This window comes from Trachypithecus francoisi, unplaced genomic scaffold (assembly GCF_009764315.1).
Source record: "Trachypithecus francoisi isolate TF-2019V2 unplaced genomic scaffold, Tfra_2.0 Lachesis_group8, whole genome shotgun sequence".
NCBI classification, from domain to species: Eukaryota; Metazoa; Chordata; class Mammalia; order Primates; family Cercopithecidae; genus Trachypithecus; species Trachypithecus francoisi.
Genome location: NW_022681473.1, coordinates 113,439,790 through 113,465,936, shown reverse-complemented (window position 1 = coordinate 113,465,936; position 26,147 = coordinate 113,439,790). Strand labels below are relative to the sequence as shown.

Here is a 26,147-nt window from a genome sequence, read left to right as displayed (position 1 = left end):
TTTTTCTACTTTTTGCATATTTCAAATGAAGCTGCTGTGAACATTCTTCTGTAGGTCTTTGTGTGAACATATGCTTCCATTTCTCTTGGATAAAAACCTATGTGTGGAATGGCTGAGTCATATGGTAGGTGTATGTTCAACCTTTTTTTTTTTTTTTTTAGCTTTTATTTTCAGTTCAGGGGTCCATGTGCAGGTTTGTTACATAGGTAAATTGGTGTCATGGGGGTTTGTTGTACAGATTGTTTCATCACCCAGGTATTTTTTTTTTTTTTTTTTTTTTTGAGACGGAGTCTCGCTCTGTCCTCCGGGCTGGAGTGCAGTGGCCAGATCTCAGCTTACTGCAAGCTCCGCCTCCGGGTTCCCGCATTCTCCTGCCTCAGCCTCCCATATCTGGGACCACAGGCGCCCGCCACCACGAGCTAGTTTTTTTTGTATTTTTAGTAGGACGGGGTTTCACCATGTTAACCAGGATGGTCTTGATCTCCTACCTCGTGATCCACCCTCTCGGCCTCCCAAAGTGCTGGGATTACAGGCTTGAGCCACCGCGCCCGGCCCATCACCCAGGTATTAAACCTAGTATCCATGAGTTATTTTTCCTGATCCTCTCCCTCCTCCCACCTTTCATCCTCCAGTAGGGCCCAGTGTGTATTGTTCCCTTCTGTGTGTCCATTTGTTCTCATCATTTAACTCCCATGTCTAAATTTTTAAGGAACTACCAAACTGTTTCCCAGTTTGAGAGCTGTAATTGTCCCATATTCTCACCAACACTTGCTATGGACAATCTTTAAAATTTAGACATCTTCATGGGTAGTAACAAAATTGATACGTTATTTCAGTTCTAATTTGCTTTTCTCTAGTGACATAGGATATTGAGCATCTTTTCAAGTGATTATTTACAATGTGTGTGTGTGTGTGTGTGTGTGTGTGTGTGTGTGTTTGAGACAGGGTCTTGCTGTGTTGCCCAGTCTGGAGGGCAGTGGCTCAATCTCAGCTCACTGCAACCTCCACCTCCGGGCTCAAGCAATCTTCCCACCTCAGCTCCCCAAGTAGCTGGGACCACAGGTGCACACCTCTATGCCCAGCTAATTTTTGTATTTTTAGTAGAGATGAGATTTCACCATTTTGTCTAGGATGGTCTCGAATCCCTGAGCTCAAGTGATCCACTTGCCTTGGCCTCCCAAAGTGCTGGGATTATAGGCGTGACTGTGCCCGGCCTGTATGTCTTCTTTGGTGAAATGCCTCTTCAAATCTTTTGTGCATTTTCTTAGTACATTGTCTGTGTTCTTGGTATTGAGTTGTAAGAGTTTCTTTTTTCCTTTGAGCCGGAGTCTTGCTCTGTCGACCAGGCTGGAGTGCAGTAGTGTGATCTCAGCTCACTGCAAACTCTGCCTCCCAGGTTCAAGCGATTCTCCTGCTTTAACCTTCTAAGTAACTGGGATTACAGATGCACACCACCATGCCTGGCTAATTTTTGTATTTTTAGTAGAGACAGAGTTTCACCATGTTGGTCAGGCTGGTCTCGAACTCCTGACCTCATGATCTGCCCTCAGCCTCCCAAAGTGCTGGGATTACAGGCATGAGCCACCGTGCTTGGCCATGAGAGTTTCTTATAAATTCTAGATAAAAATCATTTGTTGAATATATGTTTTACAAATATTTTCTTTTAGTCTATAGATTGCCTTTTAATTTTCTTAACATTATCTTTTGAAGAGCAAACGTTTTTTAAATGTGATGAAGGCTGAGTGTGGTGGCTCACGCCTGTAATCCCAGCACTTTGGGAGACTGAGGTGGGCAGATCGCTTGAGGTCAGGAGTTGAAGACCAGATTGGGCAACATAGTGAGACCCCCTCTCAAAAAGAAAATTAGGCTGTGCGTGGTGGCTCACGCCTATAATCCCAGCACTTTGGGAGGCCAAGGCGAGCGGATCACGAGGTCAGGAGATTGAGATGATCCTGGCTAACACGGTGAAACCCGTCTCTACTAAAAATACAAAAACAAAAACAAACAAACAAAAAATAGCCTGGCATGCTGGCACATGTCTGTAATCCCAGCTACTAGGGAGGCTGAAGCAAAAGAATTGCTTGAACCCGGGAGGCAGAGGTTGCAGTGAGCCAAGATCGTGCCATTGCACACTCCAGCCTGGGCGACAGAATGAGACTCTGTCTCAAAAAAAAGAAAAGAAAAAAAGAAAGAAAAATTAAATGCGATGAAGTCCAATTTATTGATATTTTCCTTTTTATACTTTGTGTTTATGTTGTATTTAAGAAATCTTTGTTAAACCCAAGGTCACTAAGATTTTTTTTTCTTAAGTTTTCTTCTAGAAGCTTTATAATTTTAGCTCTTGTATTTAGGTCTATGATCCATCTCAAATGAGTTTCTTTCTTTCTTTCATTTTTGAAATGGAGTCTTGCTCTGTCGCCCAAGCTGGAGTGCAATGACTCAGTCTTGGCTCACTGCAGCCTCCACCTCCCAGGTTCAAGCGATTCTTCTGTCTCAGCCTCCTGAGTAGCTGGGATTACAGGTGTCTGCAACCATACCCAGCTAATTTTTGTATTTTTAGTAGAGACAGGGTACTACTATTTTGGCCAGGCTGGTCTCAAACTCCTGACCTCAAGTGATCCACCCGCTTTGACCTCCCAAAGTACTGGGATTACAGGCATGAGCCACTGTGCCCAGCCTTCAAATTCGTTTTGTATATAGTGTGAGGTAAGGGTCAGGTCTCATTTTTAAAAATTTTTGATATAAAGTATTGCTGTTTCCCAGGCTGGTCTTGAGCTCCTTGGTTCAAGCCATCCTCCTGCTTCAGCCTCCCAAATTGCTGGGACTACTGAGGCACTCCACAGTGCTGGGCTTCAAGATTTATTTTCTTGCATATGGCTATTCAATTATTCCAGTACCATTCATTGAAAATCTTATCCCTTCCCCATTAAATTGTTTTGGCATCTTTGTTGAAAATCAATTGATCATGTATGTGTGGATCTACTTCTGAATTATTTATTCTGTTTCAATGGTATATATATGTGTGTGTCTTTTTTTAACATCCCTAATTTATTTTAAAATGTGTCTATCTTTATGCCAATCTCACACTGTATTGATTGCTGTAGCTTTATGGTAAGTCTTGAAAATAAAGTAATATAAGTTCTCCAACTGTGTCCTTTTTTTTCTTTCCAAATTTGTTTTAGTTATTTTAGGTTCTTTGCATTTCCACATAAATCTTGGAATCAGCGGATGAATTTTTGCAAAAAATCTTGCTGGAAATTTGACTGTGATTGTGCAGAATCTACAGATCAATTGATACACGTAGATCAATTTGTCATGTTAATGTGATGAATTACATTAATTGGTTTTCAAATATTAAACCAGCATTTTATTTTAAAATAAACCCCACTTAGTTGTGATATTTTATCTTTTTTATATAATGTGAGATTTGATTTGCCAATATTTTATTAAAGATTTTTGCATCATGTTCTTTTCCTGAAATTTTATTTTGTTCTAATGTCATAAAATAAGTTGGAAATTATCCTATCTCTACTTTGTTAAAGAACTTGTATTACACTGGTATTATTTCTAACTTGAATGTTTGATAGACTATACTAGTGAAAGCATCTGGGCCTAGGGTTTTTCTCTGTGGAAGATTTTCAGTTACAAATTCAGTTTTACTGAGTCAGGTTTGATAAGTTATGTTTCTCAAGGAATTTATCTATTTAATCATTGAATGTATTGACCATTCATTTGTTTATAATTTTGTTTTGTTATTGAAAATGTCTATAAGATTTATAGTGATGTTCCCTTTTTTATTCCTGACATTGTTAATTTGTGTTCTCTCTCCCTCCATCCCTCTCTCACTCTCTCTTGTCAGCTGGTCTGTGGGATTATCGCCTTTATTAATCTTTTCAGAGAACCACTTTTGATTTCTTTGATTGCCTTTTTTGTTTGTTAACTTTTTAGTTTATTGATTCTCTCTCTTAGCTTTATTATTTCCTTCCTGTTACTTAGCAGGAGTTTAATTTGCCCTTCAGTTTTTTAGCTTCCTAAGAAGGAAATTTGATTATAGTTTAAACTTAAAACAATCTTAAAGCTATAAAATTCCCTTTAAGCACTGTTTTAGCTGAATTCTACATATTTTGATTGGGTAGGTTTTCATCATTCAATTAAAAACATAGTTTCTAATTTTTTCTTGCAATTTCTTCCTTAACCCATAGGTTATTTGGAAGTTTGCTGCTTAATTTCAAAGTGCTTGGGAGGTTTTATAGCTATCTTGTTAAAAATTGATTTCTAATTTAATTTTGTCAGAGAACATACTTTGTATGACTTAAATCTTTTAAAATATGTTAAGACTGATTTAGGGTCCAGCACATGGTACATCTTAGCGAATGTAGTATGTGCCATTGGAAATGATGCGCATTCTGCAATTGTTGGTTGTAATGTGCTATAAATGTCAACTAGGTTAACTTGGTTGATAGTATTGTTGAATTCCTCTGTGTTCCAAATGATGTTTTTTGTCTGTTTATTCTGTCAACTAATGAGAAAGGTTTATTAAAATCTCCAACCATTATTGTGCATTTATTTCTATTTCTTTAGTTCTGTTGATTTTTGTTTATATATTTTGAAGCTCTGAGTACATCTCCCTGATTAGTTGATCCTTTTATCATTATGAAATGTCATTCTTTCTCTGTAATACTTATCTTAAAATCTACTTTGTCTGATATGAATGTAGCCACTCAAGCTTTCTTATGTATACTGTTTGCAAAGTGTGTGTGTGTGTGTGTGTGTGTGTGTGTATCTATCTCAATCCTTTTAGTTTCTGCCTATCTCTGTCTTTTTATTTAAAGTGCGTTTTTGCAGGTAGCATATAGTTGGATCTTGTTCTTGTTTTGTTTTGTTTTTGTTTTTGTTTTGTTTTGAGACGGAGTCTTGCTCTGTCGCCCGGGCTGGAGTGCAGTGGCCGGATCTCAGCTCACTGCAAGCTCCGCCTCCCGGGTTTTACGCCATTCTCCTCCCTCAGCCTCCGGAGTAGCTGGGACTACAGGCGCCCGCCACCTCTCCCGGCTAGGTTTTTTTTTTTTGTATTTTTAGTAGAGACGGGATTTCACCGTGTTAGCCAGGATGGTCTCGATCTCCTGACTTCGTGATCCGCCCGTCTCGGCCTCCCAAAGTGCTGGGATTACAGGCTTGAGCCACCGCGCCCGGCCGGATCTTGTTTTTATATTCAGTCTGACAATTTATGCTTCTTGATTATTGTGTTTAGTTTATTTGCATAGTGTATAGTCCACTGACATTTGACATAATATTGATAATTTGTGTTGAAGCGTATTGTCTTCATTTCTGATTGTCCCATCTGGTTTTGTTGCTGTTTTGTTGTTCCTCTGTTCCACCTTTTTTGCCTGCTTTTGGGTTAATCAAATATTCTTTGGCTTTCCATCTTATGTCTTCTGTTGGATTTGTATCTATACCTCGTCCTATTTTTTTTTTTTTTTTAGTGGTTTCTCTAGGGATTACACTATACATTATTAAGTTATCATAGTCCATTTAGAATTAATATTGTGCCACTTTACATAAAATGTAAAACACTTGTCATAGTATAAAGTCTATTCCTTCCATCTTTTGTGCTATAATTGTCATATACTTATTTCAATCTACATTATATACTCCACAACACAAAGTTATTAGTTTTGCTTTAGACAGTTAGTTGTCTTTTAAGAAAACAGAAGAAGGAAAAAAAAATTCTTTAAAAATATTTACCTACATATTTATCGTTTCTGGTGTTCCTTATTTTTTCCTGAAGATCCTGATTTATCATTTCCTTTCAACCCAAAATACTTTTAATAGCGTGTCTTGTAGTGTAGAGCCACAGGTGACAGATTCCTTCAGCTTTCATTTATTTATTTCATTTATTTCATGTTTTTCCTTCTTTCAAGGATCACAGCCTTGCACTGCCTGTGTCCAGTGCCTGAAAACAATTGGCTCATAGATTTTGTCCAGATTGTAGTTGTTTATGGTAGGAGGGGTAAGTCCAATACTAGTTACTCTGTCATGGCTGAAAGGGGCCATCTCTTCTGTTTTTGCTTTCTAGAATTCCTTTTATTCAAGTATTGGACTTCTGAAGCTGATCTTCTGAATATTTTTCTCCTCCCATATTCTATCTGCTTATTTTGTTTCACTCTCCAGGGAACTTTCTCAGCCTTCAGCTCAGTGGAAAAGTCTAAATTTTCTATCATACCTTTAATTTCTAAGAGCCCTTTCCAGTTTTTACAAAATTTGTGTTTTTTTTCTTTTTTCTGGTCTTAGTAAGTCTACATCTTCGTAGTTTTTAAATTAATTCTGATAAATGGAACACGTTTTGAGAAGAAAGGTGTTCTGTTATCTTTCTGAAGGCAAGCATAGCAGTTTCTTAGAAGAGGTTTCTTCTGTTCTCTCTGTTGCTTTTGATTTCCCTCCTCTATATATTTTTGTCTTTCATGTTGGGGGTTATTTTCAAATGTCTGGCAATCCTTGAGCATCTTTTCATATTTAAAAGTGAGGCCTTATGGTCAGGCATGGTGGCTCACACCTATAATCCCAGCACTTTGGGAGGACAAGGCAGGAGGATCCCTTGAGCCTAGGAGTTTGTGACCAGCCCCATCTCTACAACTCTATCAAAAAAAAAAAAAATGCAAAAAGGTAGCCAGGCATGGTGAATGGAGTGCACTTATAGTCCCAACTACTTGGGAGGCCTAGGCAGGAGGATTACTTGAGCCCAGGATTTTCAAGACCAGCCTGGCCAACATAGTGAGACCCTGTCTCTACAAAAAGTAAAAAAAAAAAAAAAAAAAAAAAGCGTTAGCTGGGCCTGGTGGCATGCACCTGTAATCCCAGCTACTTGGAAGGCTAAGGCTAGAGAATCGCTTGAGCTTAGGAGTTTGAGGCTACAGTGAGCTATGTTTACACCATTGCACACCAGCCTGGGCAACAGAGCAAGCCCCTGTCTCTAAAAACATTAATTTTTTAAAAAGTGGCTGGTGATAGCTCACGCCTATAATCTCAACATTTTAGGAGGCCAAGGCCGGTGGATTGCTTGAGCTCAGGAGTTTGAGACCAGCCTAGGAAACATGGCAAGTTCCCCATCTCTACAAAAATTACAAAAATTAGCTGGGCATGGTGGCATGCGCCAGTAGTCCCAACTACTTAGGAGACTGAGGTGGGAGGATTGCTTGAGCCCTGGAGGAAGAGGTTGCAGTGAGCTGAGATTGAGCCACTCCCCTTCAGCCTAGGTGTCAGAGCGAAACCCTTGAAAAAAAAAAAGTGAGGCCCTAGAAGGCTATGGGGTCAGGGCTTGTTTCCTGCTGGATCACAGTGCCAGTAAGGACCTATGCATCTTGTTCGGAGATCTTGACAGTTGGCATGTATTTGTAGACTTATAGTATCCATAGAGAGGTGTCCTCCAATGGCTTGATGGACAGAATAAACCAACTGCCAGTGTCCTTGGAGCCTAATCAGGGAAGGAGGCCAGGGGTCTGTCTGGTGAGTCGGTCTGTAGAGTCTTACATCCTCTCTCTGTTTTTGGTAAGAACCCTCACCCTCACTTTTAGATAGCCTGGTGCTCTGAGTCCAGAGCCTCTAGTTCAACCTGCTCAGAGTGAAGTCTATATAGTCCTTTTGAGCTGAGAGGATGCAGTTCCCTTCCTATCTGGGTTGGAAGAAGACACTTGGGTCTCACTATTCTTATGAAGGATACCAGCAAATCTTCCTTATGTAGCCCCACCATGCTGCCCCTCAGGGTCTGCAATTCCTAAGCCATCAGCATCTGCAGTGTGACCCCCTTTACCTTGGACAGCCTCCTGTCACCAAGTTTAACCCTGCTGAGCCTGCTGGGCCGGCATCTGTTTTCTGGCATTTCTCTTGCTGTTGTCTTTTCTCCTGTTCACTTTATCCCTTTTGGGTTATTCTTTTTTGATCCCTTGACTCTCATTTTAGTAGGGTTTGAGGAGGAAGGGCTGATAAATGTATGCCCAATCTCCTGTGTACCCACCTTCTACTATAAAGAAATGGAAACAGGAAATCATTTTAAAAATTATGTTATGGACTGGGCGTGGTGGCTCACACCTGTAATCACAGCACTTTGGGAGGCTGAAGTAGGAAGATCACTTGAGCCTAGGAGTTAGAAGCCAGCCTGGGTAAAGATAAAGAGGGAGTACTGGACTCACTCTTTACAAAAAAAAGAAAAAGTTTGCCGTGAGTGGTGGTATGCACCTATGGTCTTGGGAGGCTGAGGTGGAAGAACTGCCTGAGCCCAGGACTTGGAGGTTGCGGTGGACTTTGATCATGTCATTGGACTCCAGTCTGGGTGATTTTGTGAGACTGTTTAAAAAAAAAAGAAGTTATTATGTGGATGATGCAAGAGAGACTGTGGAACTCTCCTCAGAGTTTCATTGTAAGCTTGGTCCTACACTAGGCACTTGGTGAATAAATAAATGTACATTTACATTTTTACGTCAAAATAATTTGCTTGAGTTAATAAGTCTGTAGGAGTCATTATTATTTTTCTCACAACTTACCACTTTTATTGGGGCTTTCAATTTATCAATCTATTCTGTTACTGTGATGTAAAACACAGTCTCCTTTTACCTTATAACCTTTATTTAATAGCAGACAGTGGTTGTCTGGATAAGAGGAAATTGGAAGTCCAGGACAGTGAATTATGTCTTTCATATTTTTGAGACAGGATCTCACTATGTCAACCAGGCTACAGTACAGTGGCAACAGTCATGGCTCACCGCAGCCTCCACCTCCCTGGCTCAAGCAATCTTCCCACCTCAGTCTCCTGAGTAGCTGGGACTACAGGTGTGCACCACCATGCCTGGCTAATTTTGTTCATTTTTTTGTAGAGACAGAGTTTCACTATGTTGCCCAGGCTGGGCTCAAGTGACCCTCCCACCCTGGCCTCCCAAATTGCTGGGATTACAGGCATGAGACACCATACCCAGTCATGTCTTCCTCTTTTCCAGGTGACTAAATAGCTAAGTTACCTGTGGAAGTGGACTGAATCTAGATGATAGTACTGCTCTCAGTCCTCTCTTTTTCAATTGTTCATTAATTCTTTCAACAAATATGTGTTGGCTGCATGCCCTGGTGCATCTCCCTATGGGAATGCACAACCATTGACTTAATCCACGCAGACGTTTCTTGGTTGTTCATAAGCATAAAAGGGACATAGTTACCAGGCATAGTGGCTCACACCTGTAATCCCACTCGGGAGGCTGAGGTGGGAGGATTGCTTGCGGCCAGGAGTTTGAGAACATCCTGGGCAACACAGTGAGATCCCTATCTCTAAAAAAATTTAAAAAAAAAAAAAATCTTAGTCAGGTGTGGTGGCACCTGCCTATAGTCTCAGCTACTTGGGAGGCTGAGGCAGGAGGATCACTCGAGCCAAGGAGTTCGAGGCTGCAGTGAGCCATGATTGTGCCACTGCATTCCAGCTTGTGTGACAGAGTGAGACCCTGTGTCTAAAAAAAAAAAGGGACACATTTGTGGTGAATTTCTTTTTTTTTTTTTTTTAACTTTTTGTCTGAAGGTAAAAATGTATCTTTGTTCTCTTAATTTTTGTCGGGGGGCAACCACTCATGTCAAACAATAGTGGTAAGGGGAGGAAAATATTATGAAAAGGGCTAAATGTGCTGTAAAAATTACCTTTTCTATGAATGGGGTCATTTGAAACACTTTAATAAAATACACTGGTTAATAGTCATTATTGGAATCAAGGACTCCACATAATATTAATCATCATTCAGAACATTTTACTGTGCAGCAAGATTTAGCAATGTTATAGGCCTCAGGGAAGGTTCTCTGCATTTCTTTTCAAGTTTTAAGCTTTCATGTTATAGTCCTAGAGGCACACTCTTACCAAAAGCAGGAGGAAGAAACAGCTTGCTGAATGGTATGGCCAGACCCCTTTCTGGATTCAAATCTTCTCAATTCTGGGAAGAAGTCATTTGGAAGAATGACTTTTCTTGGAAGAGCATAGTTCACTTCAATAGTATCCAAACAGCTAGCAAGTTTTTTTTTTTTTGGCAGGATCTCACTTTGTCATCCAGGCTGGAGTGCAGTGGCATAATCATGGCTCACTGCAGTCTCCATCTCCATGGCTCAATTGATCCTCCCACCTCAGCCTCCTGAGTAGTTGGGACTACAGGTGTGCCCTCATGCCTAATTTTTCTATTTTTTGTAGAGATGGAGTCTCGCCATGTTGCCCAGGTTGGTCTCGAACTCCTGGACTCAAGCATCCTCTCATCTCGGCCTCCCAAAGTGCTGGGATTATAGGTGTGAGCCACCACACCTGGTAACAACTAGCAGTTTTAGCTGACAAAGAAATTCAACCCCAAATGACCTGGTCTGAAGTTATTTTTGACAGGTAGCTTCCCCACTGCCACACAAGGGACTAAAGGAACTCTCTACCACAATTTCTATGTCTGTGTCTTATGCTAGGATCAACAGTATTTATATGCACAAGGGCTGTCATTTTTCAAAAACCTTTCTTTGTCCCCCTTTCGTTGTTTCCCCTCCAGCTCTCCACCCTGTGCACAGGATACTGTCCTGGTCAAGGAGGGGAGGGAGGGAGTCTGTAAACAGTGCCTGTAAAGAGGCGAGGGCTTGTGCAGAAGTGATGGATGCTGTTGGAACAGAGCAAAGTCTAGCAGGATGGACAGAAAATGGGGGAACCAGATCTAGGGAGGGTGGGAAGGGTGAGAGGATCAGAATCAAACACTGGAGAGGGAGGAGAAGAGGCTGGGGCACGATGGAGGTGGGGAAGCCCAAGGATTAGGAGGTAATCTACACATAGAGGGAAGGAGCCAGGGTTTTCTTGGCAGTATTTTGTGTATGCCTCTCCTTTTATTTTATTTTTTAAGTGGCAGACTTCTGAGAAATAAGAAAACAAGGGATGAGCATGGTTCCCATAATAGTAGGAACTCACAGTACCTTTCATAAGCTTATAATTGATTTTCCCATCTCTGTTTTCCCAAGCCTGACAATTCAGACCTGGAGGCTTTGTGTCTAAGAGGGGGAGGGGAGGGGCTCTACCAGGGCATCATTCCGGCCACAGCCCAGGCTTATTAGCATTTGAGCAGCAAGAAGGAGCTATCCCTAGAAGCTTCCTCCCTGCTTTCTTCCTGGAACTCCCCAGGGAGTGAGGACCTTGGGGAAGGAGGAGATGGTGTAGTTGAAAGAAGCAATATTAACAGTCAGGGATGTAAACCCACTAAAATCAGCCACATTTCAGAAAATGTAAACATGACATTTTTATATAGACTTAGTGCCCACCACCCCTTACCCCCTGCCAATTCCTGATTATAGACTAACAGTTGCTGTTAGATGCTTATAAAAAATAAACCTGTTTCCCAGGATGAGCCTAACTTGGGCTCACACTAACTTGGGCTCGGAACATATTGATAAATTTCTTCCTTTTTCTCCCCTAATTTTGATCTGGAGGAAAAAATGTATCTTTGTTCTCTTAATTTTGGGCTAACTTCTACTGCAGGACTTTCTGGCCTGAAGAAAGTTCTTCCACATGAGTGTAGTTGTGAACAAAGTGTAGCTCCAGGAGTTTTGTTCTGCATAGTGGGGAGCGGTAGAAACCACGAGGCTACCACAGGTGGTGGACTTGGCAGAGAGAGGAGCATATGGGTTTGACAGCGGAAATAGATGTCACCATCTGGTACACGGACCTTCAGATGATTCCATTACCTCCCTGTCCTACCCCATATCTAGGTTGAGCACGGGTGGCATTTAAGATATATTTGCTTATTTTTTTTTTCTTTTTAAATGACATAGTCCTGGTTTTAAGCAAATGGAGATAAAAGGTGATGTGCTCTGTTTGGGATGTCTGCCAAGGCAGAGCTCACAGAAGACGGGAGAAGTTTCTGAGGATAGACTACCTCTGACATGATTGCTTGGATTGGCGCTGGGCTGTTTCCTGTTAGAAAAGACAGAATACAAGCCCCAGGGAAGGGGCCAGTCAGTGTGCCAGCTACTGGAGTGAAAGGAGGATTCATTCCTGGATGAGAGGTGACTCAGCAGAGAGATTTCCTAGAGACACCTCCTGCCTCCCCCTTGGATGACATTCAAATCAGACTTCTAGACATACAGCTTGTGAGGTATTCAGGGATTAATTTTTCTGTGGGACAAATATAAGTGCCAGACTATGGCAGTTTGGGATATGGTCAGTTGAGCCAGATATGCTTTGACTATCTTGTTAGATTTAAATATCTAGAATTCTGATGGCTGTGAACTTTGAGAATCTTACTTGGGATTATGGAATTATAGAGACACAGGGCAAATGAGATAAATGGGTTTCTCTTTCATAGTTTTGTTGTTGTTTAGTTCATGCGGTCAGGTTATTCAGTGGCATGTCCCATGTAGATTTCTTACATCTGCCATCAGCTATGACATCACACCTGGATTCCAGTAACAGGATGGCATTTCATCAAATTCTGAAAGTCATCATTATTTGGACTAGAACAACCTATTCCTTAAAATGCCTAGGAACACGAAATCTGGAAACAAACCCCCAGGGTGGAACTTCTTAACAAAATCAGGGCATCTTTGCTGCAGTTTGTTGCAGTGTCACTTACCTGGAGAAGGAGCCTTGTTCACCCCAGGATGACCCATCTTTGGGTTAAAAAACAGTGCTGTTCCCTTCGAGTCAGAATGGTGCTGGCCACTCCCCTATCATCTTTTTCTGCCAAGTTGTATTCAGTGCAGCATGCTGGAGTCAGTGATGGGGCAAAGATATGTTTGGAATTGGATGAAACTCTGGACACCTCTTCAGCTCTACTGTTTAGACAGCAGCTGGCTGGAGTGGCCTCCCAGTCAGTATCATCCATTCTTGAGACTAGAGGCAATCCCACTTCTGCTGACGGTCCCCCAGAATTCCATCTCCCTACCTCCTCTCCAGATCCATGAGAAAGAAGAGGAAGAGTTCAATGAGAAGAGTGAGAATGATTCTGGTATCAACGAGGAGCCTCTGCTCACAGCAGATCAGGTATGAGTATCTCTCCAGGTTATTGGGACCTTTCGTTCTTTTAATGGAGAAAAAGTTCAAGAGAACACACTTGCTACATCCATTTAAGGCAGAAGAAAGATATGTGGTCATGTGATGCCTGTGCTGATGGCTCAGAGTATTTTTTGTTTCTTTTTTTCTTTATATATATATTTTTGAGACAGAGTCTTGCTCTGTCACCCAGGCGGAGTGCAGTCGCGTGATCTTGGCTCACTGCAACCTCTGCCTGCGGGTTTAAGTGATTCTCCTGCCTCAGCCTCCCAAGTAGCTGGGGCTACAGGCATGCATGACCATGCCTGGCTAATTTTTATAAATTTTTTTTGGAGACATGTAGTTTCACCATGTTGGCCAGGCTGGTTGCAAACTCCTAACCTTAAGTGATCTACCTGCCTCAGCCTCCCAAAGTGCTGGGATTACAGGCACGAGCCACCATGCCTGGCTTTTTTTTTTTTTTTTTCATTTTGAGACAGGGTCTCACCCTGTCACCTAGGTGGGAGTGCAGTGGCACAATCAGGGTTCACTGCAGCCTCAACCTCCCTGGTCAAGCGATACTCCCACCTCAGGCCCCTAAGTAGCTGGGACTACAGGCATGCACCACTATGCCCAGCTAATTTTTTGTACTTTTAGTGGAGATGAGGTTTCACCATGCTGCCCAGGCTGGTCTCAAACTCCTGGACTCAAGCAATCCACCCGCCTTGGCCTCCCAAAGTGCTGGGATTACAGGCATGAGCCACGGTGCCTGTCCAACTCAGAGTATTTTTGATAAGGCATTTCCTTTCTCTTTCTGCCTCAGGTTGCCCACCTGCAGTGAACATGAATGTCATTCTTGACACTTGGGATAGTTGGGGTCAGTCTCTGATAGTAGCCAGAGACAGGCATAGTGTTTAGTAGCTTCGATTCCTGCCAAGCCTTCTTACTGCAATTCATTGTACTTGGAGTCAAGACGCTTAAATAAGGGTCCCAAACATCTGTTTTTCCAAAAAGAGAAGTGACAGATGAGGCTTTTGTGTGATGGATATTTTCTTACATTTCATAGAACACTCAAAATTTTGAGCCTTCCAAAAGGAGTCTTAGAGCCACTTTGGCTTTGTGAAAAAAGATAGAGTGCTTCGCATTCAATTGAGATCATCATAGCTTTAATAATTTATTACTTAGAGAGGATAATGTTCAGTTTCTGGATTCCTTATTCAATGTTTTAGTCAACAAATATTTATGGGTGCTTATTTTGAGCTAAACACTACATAAGTTTCCACAAAGTCTTTCTGCAAAGCTCCACTGGGAGCCTTCAGTGCCAGAAAGTGCTTTTTAGCAACAAAGGTGCTTTTTCATATCTGTGATAAAAAGGTGGAAATTGAAACAGGTGAGGATTAGGAGACTAAAGAGAACCGGATTTTTAAAAATAGGGGCTAATAGCTATTCTTTTTGATACGAACTCTCTATGTACCATGGAGTGCAGGGACATTCAGTCACTAATTCGGGTTGCATTTCTTGTAGTTGATAATGGGTTCAGGAGGGACTAGTTTTGAGTAGTGAATATTTTTAGTAGAGACGGGTACAGTGTTAGCAGGAGGTCTCGATTACCTCGTGATCCGCCCGTCTTCAAAGGTGGGAACAGGATTGAGCCACAGCTAAGGTATTCTTGTGACTTGTAGGAGGAACTACAATTCAATGATACGAACTCAATTGTAACTACTCTTAGAGAAAGGGACATTCAGCCATAAGATCCTGACAGGGATTTGTGTCATTTGGTTGCATTCTGTGAAATGGCTTTCAGTAGTCAAAGACTGGCTATCTCCTAAGTTTGTGAGTAGAGGTGAATAGGTTTGGGAATAAGAATGGAAATTATTCTAAAGGAGGAGATCCCAAAGCCCCTTACCTTTGGTCCAGCCCACTGTGAAGAAACCGCCTCAAAGACTATGGTGCTGGCCTCGGAGATTTAGTCCATCCATGGAGAACAGACAAAGGTAAAGGTTGTGACAAAACTCATCTAAAGACCTGCTTTCAGCAGCAGCCTTCTTTGTTTGTAAATAATTAATGTACAAAGTAATTCACTTTTTTTTTTTTTTGAAACAGGATCTGGCTCTGTTGCCCAGGCTGGAGTCCAGTGGACCGATCTTAGTTCACTGCAACCTCCGCCTCCTGGGCTCAAGCCAGCCTCCCAGCTCAGCCTCCCAAGTAGTGTGGACTACAGACACACATCACCACAACTGGTTAATTTTTCTGTTTTTTTGCAGAGATGGTGTCTCCTCATGTTGCTCAGACTGGTCTTGAACTCCTGAGCTCAGGTGATCCACCTGCCTCGGCCTCCCAAAGTGCTGGGATTATAGGCATGAGCCACCATGCCCAGCTAGTGATTCACTCTTGTTGCTTTTGGCAGATATCTAATTTTCCCTCCACTTCTGGGAGCTGGCTCCTGTCAATAGTCTAGATTAGAGCTGGGATTCTTATCTATTTGCTGCTCTCTAGATTCTACCTATCCTTCTATTATTTCATTATCTCTATTTTCATTTGTTGCTGGGCAGCTTCAGTTCTTGTCTAGGTGAATTCTGGAGAAATAGCTGTTTTCCTCCCCATTTTGTGTTGTTCTAGAAGCACACCGTTTTTTCCAGTCACATGTATTATGACAATTAATGGACTGGGTTTTGTGTTAAAGTTGGGTGAATGAAATGTTTTCCCACTTGGAAATAAAGAGCTCAGCAAATTGAAGTAAATGTTCCCTTCCAGGCAGCTCTGCCTTGCTTCCTGAAAGAGTAGCTTGTTTCCAATAAATCATTTATCTAAATGGAGCTCTTGGAAGAGGTTTTACATTAAAGAGTGCTTTACATTAAAGAAAGAGTGTATGCAAGCCTTTGGTTGGAACTATTTTTATTATTCAGTATTTATTTCAAAACGATATTGCTTTAGAAATTTTCAGATAGCTAATTAGAAACATCCTTAACTGATCAAAATTCAAGCCAGAATGCCCCTCTAGCAGAGAACAGAGTTAGCACTCTCTCATGTACCTTCTTCAGGTAATTGAGGAGATTGAGGAGATGATGCAGAACTCCCCAGACCCTGAGGAAGAAGAGGAGGTTCTGGAAGAAGAGGATGGAGGAGAAACCTCCTCCCAGGCAGACTCAGTTCTCCTGCAGGAGATGCAGGCGTTGACACAGACCTTCAACAACAACTGGTCCTACGAAGGTGAGGGCCCTGGGTGCTGGGCTGGCGAGGAGGAAGCACCTGCTCGGGGCCAGGCTCTGGGCTGTGGCTTTGTACACGGCTAATAGAACCCTGATCACTGCCTCAGAGCAGAGCCTTGCAGATCTAGGCAGTCAGCAATACCTTCTTACTTTTTTTCTTACATCAGGAGAGAAGTTTGCATTTTTGAGAAAAAAATAAGGTAGTCGAGCAAAATTTAAATGTTAAAACTAACCAAAGACTAAGGCAGAATAAGCAGAAGAAATCTGAACTACTATGTAAAAGCAATGAATGATGTTACCATAAAATCAATGAAAAAAGGGTAATACAGCTCATATTTTTGAAGTGCTTTCTATGTGCCAGAACTTATTCTAAGACTTTCTTCCTTCCTTCCTTCCTTCTTTCCTTCTTCCTCCCTTCCTTCCCTCCCTCCCTCCCTTCCTTCTCTCTCTGTTTTCTTTCTTTCTTTCTTTCTTTCTTTCTTTCTTTCTTTCTTTCTTTCTTTCTTTCTTTCTTTTTCTTTCCTCCCTCCCTCCCTCCCTCCCTCCTTCCTTCCTTCCTTCCTTCCTTCCGTCCTTCCGTCCTTTCTCTTTCTTTTTTTTTTTGGGACAGAGTCTCTCTCTGTCACCCAGGCTGGAGTGCAGTGGCATGGTCTTAGCTCACTGCAGCCTCCACCTTCCAGGTTGAAGTGATTCTCAAGCCTCAGCCTCCTGAGTAGCTAGGACTACAGGCACGTGCCACCACGCCTTGCTAAGTTTTATATTTTTGTAGAGAGGAGGTTTCGCCATGTTGGCCAGGCTGGTCTCAAACTCCTGGCCTCAAGTGATCTGCCTGCCTCAGCCTCCCAAAGTTCTGGGATTACAAGCGTGAGCCACTGCGCCTGGCCTTATTCTAAAACTTTCTTTTTTTTTTTTTTTGAGACGGAGTCTCGCTCTGTTGCCCGGGCTGGAGTGCAGTGGCCAGATCTCAGCTCACTGCAAGCTCCGCCTCCCGGGTTTACGCCATTCTCCTGCCTCAGCCTCCCGAGTAGCTGGGACTACAGGCGCCCGCCACCTCGCCCGGCTAGTTTTTTCTGTTTTTTAGTAGAGACGGGGTTTCACCGTGTTAGCCAGGATGGTCTCGATCTCCTGACCTCGTGATCCGCCCGTCTCGGCCTCCCAAAGTGCTGGGATTACAGGCTTGAGCCACCGCGCCCTGCCTTCTAAGACTTTCTATGCCTAATCTCATTTCATCTTCACACCAACCCCATTAGGATCAAGTTAACTGAGTCTTTCAGAGGTTACATGACTTGTCCAAGGCCACTGTTAGAATGCGATTAGATCAGATACGATTAGAAATGAGATCTCCTTGTGTGCAGAAAACCTCTCCACAAAGATAGATGATAAATATAACTATTTTATTACTATTTTATTTTTTTATTTTTTAGAGACAGAGTCTAGCTCTATCACCCAGGCTGGAGTGCAGCGGCGTGATCTCAGCTCACTGCAGCCTCCATCTCCTGGGTTCAAGTGATTCTCCTGCCTCAGCCTCCTGAGTAGCTGGGATTACAGGCGTGCACCACCACACCCAGCTAATTTACTTTTAGTAGAGATGGGGTTTCTCTATGTTGGCCAGGCTAGTCTCAAACTCCTGACCTCAGGTGATCCACCTGCCTCGGCCTCCCAAAGTGCTGGGATTACAGGTGTGAGCCACTGCGCCTGGCCTAGAAAACTATTTTATTATTGAGTAAGCATTAAACCAGAATGGGAGCCACATCACAGACAACTCTCTAAAGAGATTGCAAAGACAGAAAGCAGTCTCAGTCTTGTGTAGCAAAGTGGATAAATGGAATCCATTACGTTGAGTACGTTTTGTGATTTGAAGTCGGAAGGGAGTTAGGCCCCTCTGCTCAGAACAATGGGAGATTGAGCATTATATTCTTTGATGATTGTATTTCTTTTCCTTTTCTTTTCTTTCTTTCTTTCTTTCTTTTTTTTTTTTTTTTTGAGACGGAGTTTTGCTCTGTTGCCCAGGCTGGAGTATAGTGGCGCAATCTCCGCTCACCGCAACCTCCGCCTCCTGGGTTTAAGCAGCTCTCCTGCCTCAGCCTCCTGAGTAGCTAGGATTACAGGCATGCACCACTATGCCTGGCTAATTTTTGTATTCTTAGTAGAGAAAGGGTTTCACCATGTTGGCCAAGCTGGTCTCAAACTCTTGACCTTGTGATCCACCTGCCTCAGCCTCCCAAAGTTCTGGGATTACAGGCATGAGCCACTGCATCCAGTCCGATGATTATATTTCAAAGCAGTGACCCCCAGGTCCTTGAAGAAACCCTCCTGAATTGCAAGAATAACAAGAGGCTTATTTAGTCATGACAATAATTTAACATAAAGGTAACATACATGTATTTTAAAGATTTAATCTAAATCGTTGATAGATTGAAAAGGACAGGTAGAAGAAATTCTGAAGGAAAAGGGAGATGGGGGAGAGGAAAAGTCTCTTCCCTTATTTTCAACAGGGAGAATCAAGCCTCTCATTTAAAATTTGTATTTGTGCTTAGACCATGCACAAGTCATAAGGGGTGAAGCCAACGTTTGAAGCCAGGTAGGTTAACTCCAGAGGCCATCCTCTTAACTCTGTGACACAGGTTTATAGTAATTATGATTGTGCACAAGAAATGGCTGGATGAAGCATGAAATGAAAAAGTGTAACACAACAAAGGCAAAAAAATTCATCCGCCGTAGGGTATCGATGCCCCGCTGCAGGAGGGGCCCCATCCTAGGAGTAGATCCACCCATGGGGAAATGCGAACTTAGAAACAAGGGAGGGAGAAGGTGGGTCGGTCAGGGTTGAAAGGTCAACCACGGGTTAGAAGTGGTTGAAGCAGAGGCAGAATCTGGAGGCCTGCATCCTGCAAGTCAGACTTTGGCTCTGAATAGCAGCGGCAGGAGGTGGCCAGCAGAGAGTCTGCTTGGTGCTGAACTGGACTTGGCTGCCTCACTGCATTCCCGACTGCCCCAGTCAGGCCTTTTCCGGCCACACAAAGGTCCCAAAGATAGACGCGTTCAGCAAAAGACTTGTGAAAACAGCTGAAATGCAGAGTGAAATGGCAAAAAAACAGAAGGGGGAGAGGGCAGCTCCAAAGAGCAGAATAAGGGAAAAGCCCAACCAAGTCAGCAAATATCCAGGCGAAGCATAAACAAAGAGGAAGAGGAAAATGGATTCTGAGGTGAAAGTGAAGGATACCATTAGATGTTATACATTTAAAAATAACTAAAAGAGTATAATTGGATTGTGACATAAAGGAAAAATGCCTGAAGAAGTGGATACCCCATTCTCCATGATGTGATTACTATGCATTGCATGTCTGTATCAAAACACCTCATGTATACCATAAACACATACACCCACTATGTACCCACAAACATTAAACATTAAAAATCAATCAATCCTTCCTCCCCTGCTGCGAAAAGATGCCATTAGACGGAAACACATTTTAAAAGATGTTTCCCAAGTGTATTTTATTTTTTCAATGTTGATTTTATATATATATATATTTTTTAATAGAGACAGAGTTTCACCATGTTGGCCAGACTGGTCTCGAACTCCTGGCCTCAGGTGACCCACCTGCCTCAGCCTCTCAAAGAGCTGGGATTACAGGTGTGAACCACTGCACCTGGCCTTAATTTTTTTAATGTTTAAAATAATTTTTAATCAGAAAATGCTTAAAGTGTATAAAGCTATTTATTTATTTATTTATTTATTTATTTATTTATTTATTTATATTTTAAGACAGAGTTTTGCTCTTATTGCCCAGGCTAGAGTGCAGTGGCATGATCTCTGCTTACTGCAACCTCTGCCTCCCAGGTTCAAGTTGTTATCCTGCCTTACCCTCCCGAATAGTTAGAATTATAGGCGTGCACCACCATGCCTGGCTAATTTTGTAATTTTAGCAGAGGCAGGGTTTTACCTGCCTCTACTAGGTTTTACCTGCTGGCCAGGCTGGTTTCGAACTCCTGACCTCAGGTGATCTGCCCATCTCAGCCTCCCAATGTGCTGGGGTTACAGGCATAAGCCACCGTGCCCGGCCTAAGGTGTACAAAGTTTTAAAGCATGATTTAGACCTGTATACAAGTATAATCTCAACTATGAAAATATACAATATGTAAACCGAAAAATGTGGAATAAAATATCCAAGTCTATTTTAAATGAAAGAAGTCTTAGGGGACTTCTTAAAATTAAAGTTATTTGTTTCCCATGGTCTCAAGTTCCCTTTTCTTTCCTCTGAAAGCAGCCGACTGCTGCATGCTGACCTGCTAGGCTTTATTTTTTCATGCATGTCGCCAATCTTCCAGGTTTCACATATTTTTGAATGCATGTGCTGTGACATAGGACTAGAGATGTAAAGAAGGGCTCAGATGGTTGGCTTTTTTTTTTTTTTTTTTTTTTTTTGCCGTACACTATATCTTGATCAGTTCTTGGGAATAAGCACCAACGTCTCTATTGCTCTTCAGTATGGATGACAAAAACCTCCATCCCATCACTTTTCCATCCCCAATTCTTGACCCATTTCAGACAAGGAATCTTATGGAGACAGATGGCAAATGGAACAAAGGATCTGTCTCTCCATCCCCATTTTTGAGGACAGAGTCCACAGACTTCCTTGTGGGCTGTTTCTTCTTCCTCCTTTCTTTCCTGAGAGGGGTGGTCTCTTCTGCAGTCAGTACACAGGCCTCCACCTTCCTGGTGCGCCCCTAAATTGTGAAGGTCTTTCTTAAGTCTTTAAGAATTTGGAAGGGGTATCCTCTGAGGGGCAGTCCCATCTTGACTGGTGGTGGCCCCAGGAGCTCCCCAGCGAGCTCTGGTGTGGATGCAGGTGTTATGTGGGAGATGGTCTTCCCCTGCAGGGCTGAGGCACATGTCTGGATCTGAGCTGACCAAGCTGCTGGACCAGGTGGAGGGTGCCATCCGCGACTTCTTGGAGGAGCTGGTGCAGCAGCTGGCCCGCTGGGACGAGCTGGAGTTTGAGAAGGAAGTGAAGAACTCCTTTATCATGGTGCTTATTGAGGTTCAGAACAAGCAGAAGGAGCAGCGAGAACTGATGAAAAAGAGGCAGAAAGAGAAAGGGCTGAGCCTGCAGAGCAGCCGGATAGAGAAGGGAAATCAGATGCCTCTCAAGGTATGTGAACAACCAGGCGGAAGACTGGATGCTTCCAACCTTGAACCCTGCCCGTGTCAGTGCCCTACCAACCCTGCAGGGGACTCATCAATGTTTACTGAGCAGCGGTGGTGAGCAGCACATTGTGACAGACGGGGTGTCAGAAAGGGGGAAGGTATCACCCGTCTCCTCCACTCCCCTAAAGGGCTCACAGTCTAACCCGGGAAGACAACCTGTAAACATTAGGCAATAATTGAATTTGGCGTATGTTCTCTGTAGGCAAGACCTTAGAGAAAGTGGGGTGAGGGCATTTCGTGTTTGGGGTCCTGAGATGGGCCTCGGAACTCTGGGTCCAAATCCCTTCTCGTGTCCCAGGTTCCAGTCCTGACTGGTCTCTTTAGGGTGTGCTAGGGTCTTTCAGTGATTGAAAATGACCTGATGCCTTCTTTTTTTTTTTTTTTTTTTTTTTGAGACTGAGTCTCGCTCTTTCCCCCAGGCTGGAGTGCAATGACACAATCTCAGCTCACTGCAACCTCCACCTCCTGGGTTCAAGTGATTCTCCTGTGTCAGCCTCCTGAGTAGCTGGGATTACAGGTTCACGCCACCACACTCAGATAATTTTTGTATTTTTAGCAGAGATGTGTTTCACCATATTGGCCAGGCTGGTCTCAAACTCCTGACTTAAGGTGATTTGCCCGTCTCGCCTCCCAAAGTGTTGGGGTTACTGGTGTGAGCCACTGTGCCTGGCCCCAGATGTCTTATTGTTCTATCAACAAGATGTTCCAAACTCTTGGTTCTTTTTTTTTTTTTTGAGATGGAGTCTCACTCTGTTGCCCAGCTGGAGTGCAGTGGTATGATGTTGGCTCACTGCAACCTCCACCTCCCAAATTCAAGCAATTCTCCTGCCTCAGCCTCCTGAGTAGCTGGGATTACAGGCGCCTGCCACCACACCCAGCTAATTTTTATATTTTTAGTAGAGACGAGGTTTCATCATGTTGCTCAGGCTGGTGTTGAACTCCTGACCTTGTGATCTGCCCACCTCAGCCTCCCAAAGTGCTGGGAATACAGGTGTGAGCCACCGTGCCTGGCCACCAGAGGTTCTTAATTGGGGGAGCTCAGTGGAATTATCTAAGGAGCTTTTTCTTTTTTTTTTTTTTTTCTTTTTTGAGACGGAGTCTTGCTCTGCCACCCAGGCTGGAGTGCAGTGGCCGGATCTCAGCTCACTGCAAGCTCCGCCTCCCGGGTTCACGCCATTCTCCTGCCTCAGCCTCCCGAGTAGCTGGGACTACAGGCGCCCGCCTCGCCGCCCGGCTAGTTTTTTGTATTTTTAAGTAGAGACAGGGTTTCACCGTATTAGCCAGGATGGTCTCGATCTCCTGACCTCGTGATCCGCCCGTCTCGGCCTCCCAAAGTGCTGGGATTACAGGCTTGAGCCACCGCGCCCGGCCCTAAGGAGCTTTTTCAAAATGCCTTTCCCGAGGCTCTATCACAGACCTATGGAATTAGTCCTCCACATGTACATTTTGAAAAATCTTCTCAGATCAGGACAGTTGCTTTAAGACAGTCTTTTCTGATAGCTGAACATTTTGTTTTCCCCTAAGATCTTTGCATCATGGTTCATCTAAGTTTGACTGAACTGCTTTATTTTTCTATTTGCATGATGGTGGATTAAAGGAGGGAAACTGGGGGATGCAGAGGAGTCTTATAGCCCTGAGGGACTTACTAAGATAAGAGTTATTGAGGCTCTATTTATTCTTGCAAAGCTCAGGCTTCATTTCTGGCCTGTCTCTATAAGCCAATGTCTTGCACTTACTGTCTAGTCACAGAACCCTGGGGTATTATCTGGGACAGCCTGGTAGCTGAGAGGTCCCTGGGTGTGGTGATGATGGAGCAGGAAGCATTTGCCCTTCTTGAGTGTCTCTCTTCCCCCAGCGCTTCAGCATGGAAGGCATCTCCAACATTCTGCAGAGTGGCATCCGCCAGACCTTTGGCTCCTCAGGAAGTGACAAACAGGTACGCGCAGTCTCCCTGCTCCAAGCTCTCCTCCTGGATCCCGGCAGCTTGGCCTCCCCAACAACGCAGGGGGACAGTGACTCGCCAGAATTATCCCAGCATTTATTTAGGGGGTTAGGGGTCCTAACACTTTCTTCTCCTCTTAAGGAAGAACAGAGAGTATTTATTTAAAAGGTGAACCTTTTTTTTTTTGTAGCTCTAGTGTTCTAGGACATGGGCAAGACTTAAAATTCAACACTCCTTGTGGGTCTAAGAATTAAGTTGTTTTAAGGATGAAATGCATTAAAAGGGAATCCACTTGATGATAGATCCCATCCCAGAGTTTAATTAACTTTCCATCACACTGGATTACCCGCCAAGCCATTCCCACTAAGACTGCCTCTGCAGCTGCCCAGCTCTGGTTGTAACCGATGCTGTGGCTTTTTGTTGGCTCAGTAATTTCCTTGTGATGTAGCTTGCATTTCTGGTTATTAAGACAGCATTCACAACTTTTATCAAGTGGCTGCTATGTGCTAAGCTCTGTTGTTAGGCACACAGGTACAAAGGTGAAAAGTCCCTGCCCTTATGGAGTGTATAATCTAATAGACATGGCTGGCACGTGAACAGAAAGTTTGAGATGGTGGAATGAGTGCACGTGAAAGTGTATATGTTTTAAACATATCTGTAGCTGAATTCTAAGTGCTAGAATTCTAGAACTCTAGAACTCTAGAGATTCTAGAGAATGGGAAGAGATTTTAGAAGCATCGAACCCAGTCCTCTTGTTTTATGGCAGTGAGAACTATGGCCCGGAGATCCAAGGCATTTTTCCAAAGCCACACACACTGCCAGTGGCAGAGCCAAGACTAAAATGCGAGCTTCTGGCCGGGCGCAGTGGCTCACGCCTGTAATCCCAGCACTTTGGGAGGCCGAGGCAGGTGGATTACCTGAGGTCAGGAGTTTGAGACCAACCTGGCCAAGATGGTGAAACTCTACTAAAAATACAAAAACTAGCCAGGCGTGGTGGTGGGCACCTGTAATTAATCTTCTGAGGCAGAAGAATACTTTAAACCTGGGAGGTAGAGGTTGCAGTGAGCCGAGATCACGCCACTGCACTCCAGCCTGGGTGACAGAGCGAGACTGTCTCAAAAAAAAAAAAAAAAAAATTGAGCTTCTTAGCTTTGGTCTAGAGCTCTGGCACTCACCACCTCAGGCTTCCTTGAGGCTCCTTTGACAGCCCACTAGGCCCTGATGCTGGTTTTGTTGTAGGAGCACCTGACATCCAGCAGAGGGAGCAAATCTGACATCGGAGACCCTGGGCGGGGTTGAGGTTCTCTTGTATATCTTTTTTGACAAAAGAGAAAGAATTCCTTCTCAAATTGCTCTGCAAAGAATAAGAAAATATAATCCCCTTGGAGATATTCTCTGCTCTCAGTCTGAAGGAGAGAAAGCTCCCCAGGATTCCTAAATAACAGAGAAGTCTGTAGTGTAGGAAGAATCTAGAAGTTGGAATGGAGAGAAGTTTTCCTGGCTAAATGTAGGAAAGTCTTGCTTTTAAAGAGACATCCCCTAAAGATGGGGAAGAAGTTCTGAAACAGTGACGTGCCAGTGACCATGAATGTTTCAGAGAAGGTCAGATTTGCAGAGTGTGTGTCTTAGAGAAAGGCTAAATTTCAACCCAGAGGAAGCATGTCTTCTGTCTCAAGCCCCCTGCGTGCCGTTTGTCTTGCAGTATCTGAACACAGTCATTCCTTACGAGAAGAAAGCCTCTCCTCCCTCAGTGGAAGACCTGCAGATGCTGACAAACAGTGAGTTCCTCTTGTTCTCAGCCCGATCAGCGGCTCCTTTTTCTCCCTTCCTGCTTCTACGTTGTACCTCCGGTGCCGCAGCCCCGAGACTCCTCAAAGTAGGTTTAGATGGGCCAAAATACCCTCCAAATTACTGCGTCACATCCTTCTGCACAGTGTACAATTAAAACACTCTGCACTGATAACCAGAGCTGTCTTTTCTTTCCCCTGGTTTCCATACGGGAAGAGACCGGGGGAAAAAAAAAGAGCTGTGAAAGAGGTTGGGGTGCTGGTGCAGGGGACTTTTTTGTTTTCCCCCGCAGTTCTCAAGGCTTGGCATCCTCTGTCTCCCTGTTTTCTCTCTCCCTGCAACTTGAGGTTGCCTGGTCAGCACTTGTGCCCCTTGAAGCAGGGCGCCCAGTCTGTGGGTTTGGCTGTAATTTTAATGAGAAGCGAGGTTTCTTGGATGGGGTAAGGCTGACTGGAAAAAACAGAGTCTAGCTTTCCTTCCAGGAAGTGACTGCCTCCTCTCCTCCACTTTGCTCTATTGTCAAATATTAATAACCATTCTGAGCTATGAGGGGAAACAGTGTGTAACAAAGAGCCTTTTGTAGACAGTAACTGTTTATATACATCAGACAGTAGGACCCGCAAAGGGCTGGGGGGCACATGGTGTTAGCCATCAGTGTCAGCTTGGCCCTTTTAGGAAGAGAAAAGTCCTAGGCTGAGATGTGGTGAGAGACCCAGAGGATCACGAGGGAAATTCCATTTCCCTGGCAACTGTGCACTGCAGAGAGTGACAGCTAACGAGGCCCCGCCCACTGCAGCGTGTTCTGGAGGGACGGGGCCAGTGTGGGGCTACTGGATACCCCCGGGAAGGGAAGTTGAGCTTCTGTTCAGCTGAGGAGGATGGATATCTGCTGGGCCCTGCTGCTGAAGGTGACCAAACGTTTCTTTCTTTTTTTTTTTTTTTTTTTTTTTATCGATTTGGAGGACCAAAGCAGGAGGTTCTGGCAAACAGAAA

The 26,147-nt window shown here is 43.5% G+C and overlaps 1 protein-coding gene across 1 annotated transcript in view; it reads left to right on the top strand.

Annotated features, from left to right (window-relative positions):
• The window catches only part of FEZ1 (fasciculation and elongation protein zeta 1), a 45,770-nt gene that overhangs the window by 13,783 nt on the left and 5,840 nt on the right, over window positions 1-26,147 (top strand). Inside the window, 5 exon segments of the mRNA XM_033206283.1 lie at window positions 12,929-13,015; window positions 16,045-16,213; window positions 21,097-21,368; window positions 23,280-23,360; window positions 25,069-25,144. Of these exon segments, the coding sequence (XP_033062174.1) occupies window positions 12,929-13,015; window positions 16,045-16,213; window positions 21,097-21,368; window positions 23,280-23,360; window positions 25,069-25,144 (685 nt within the window).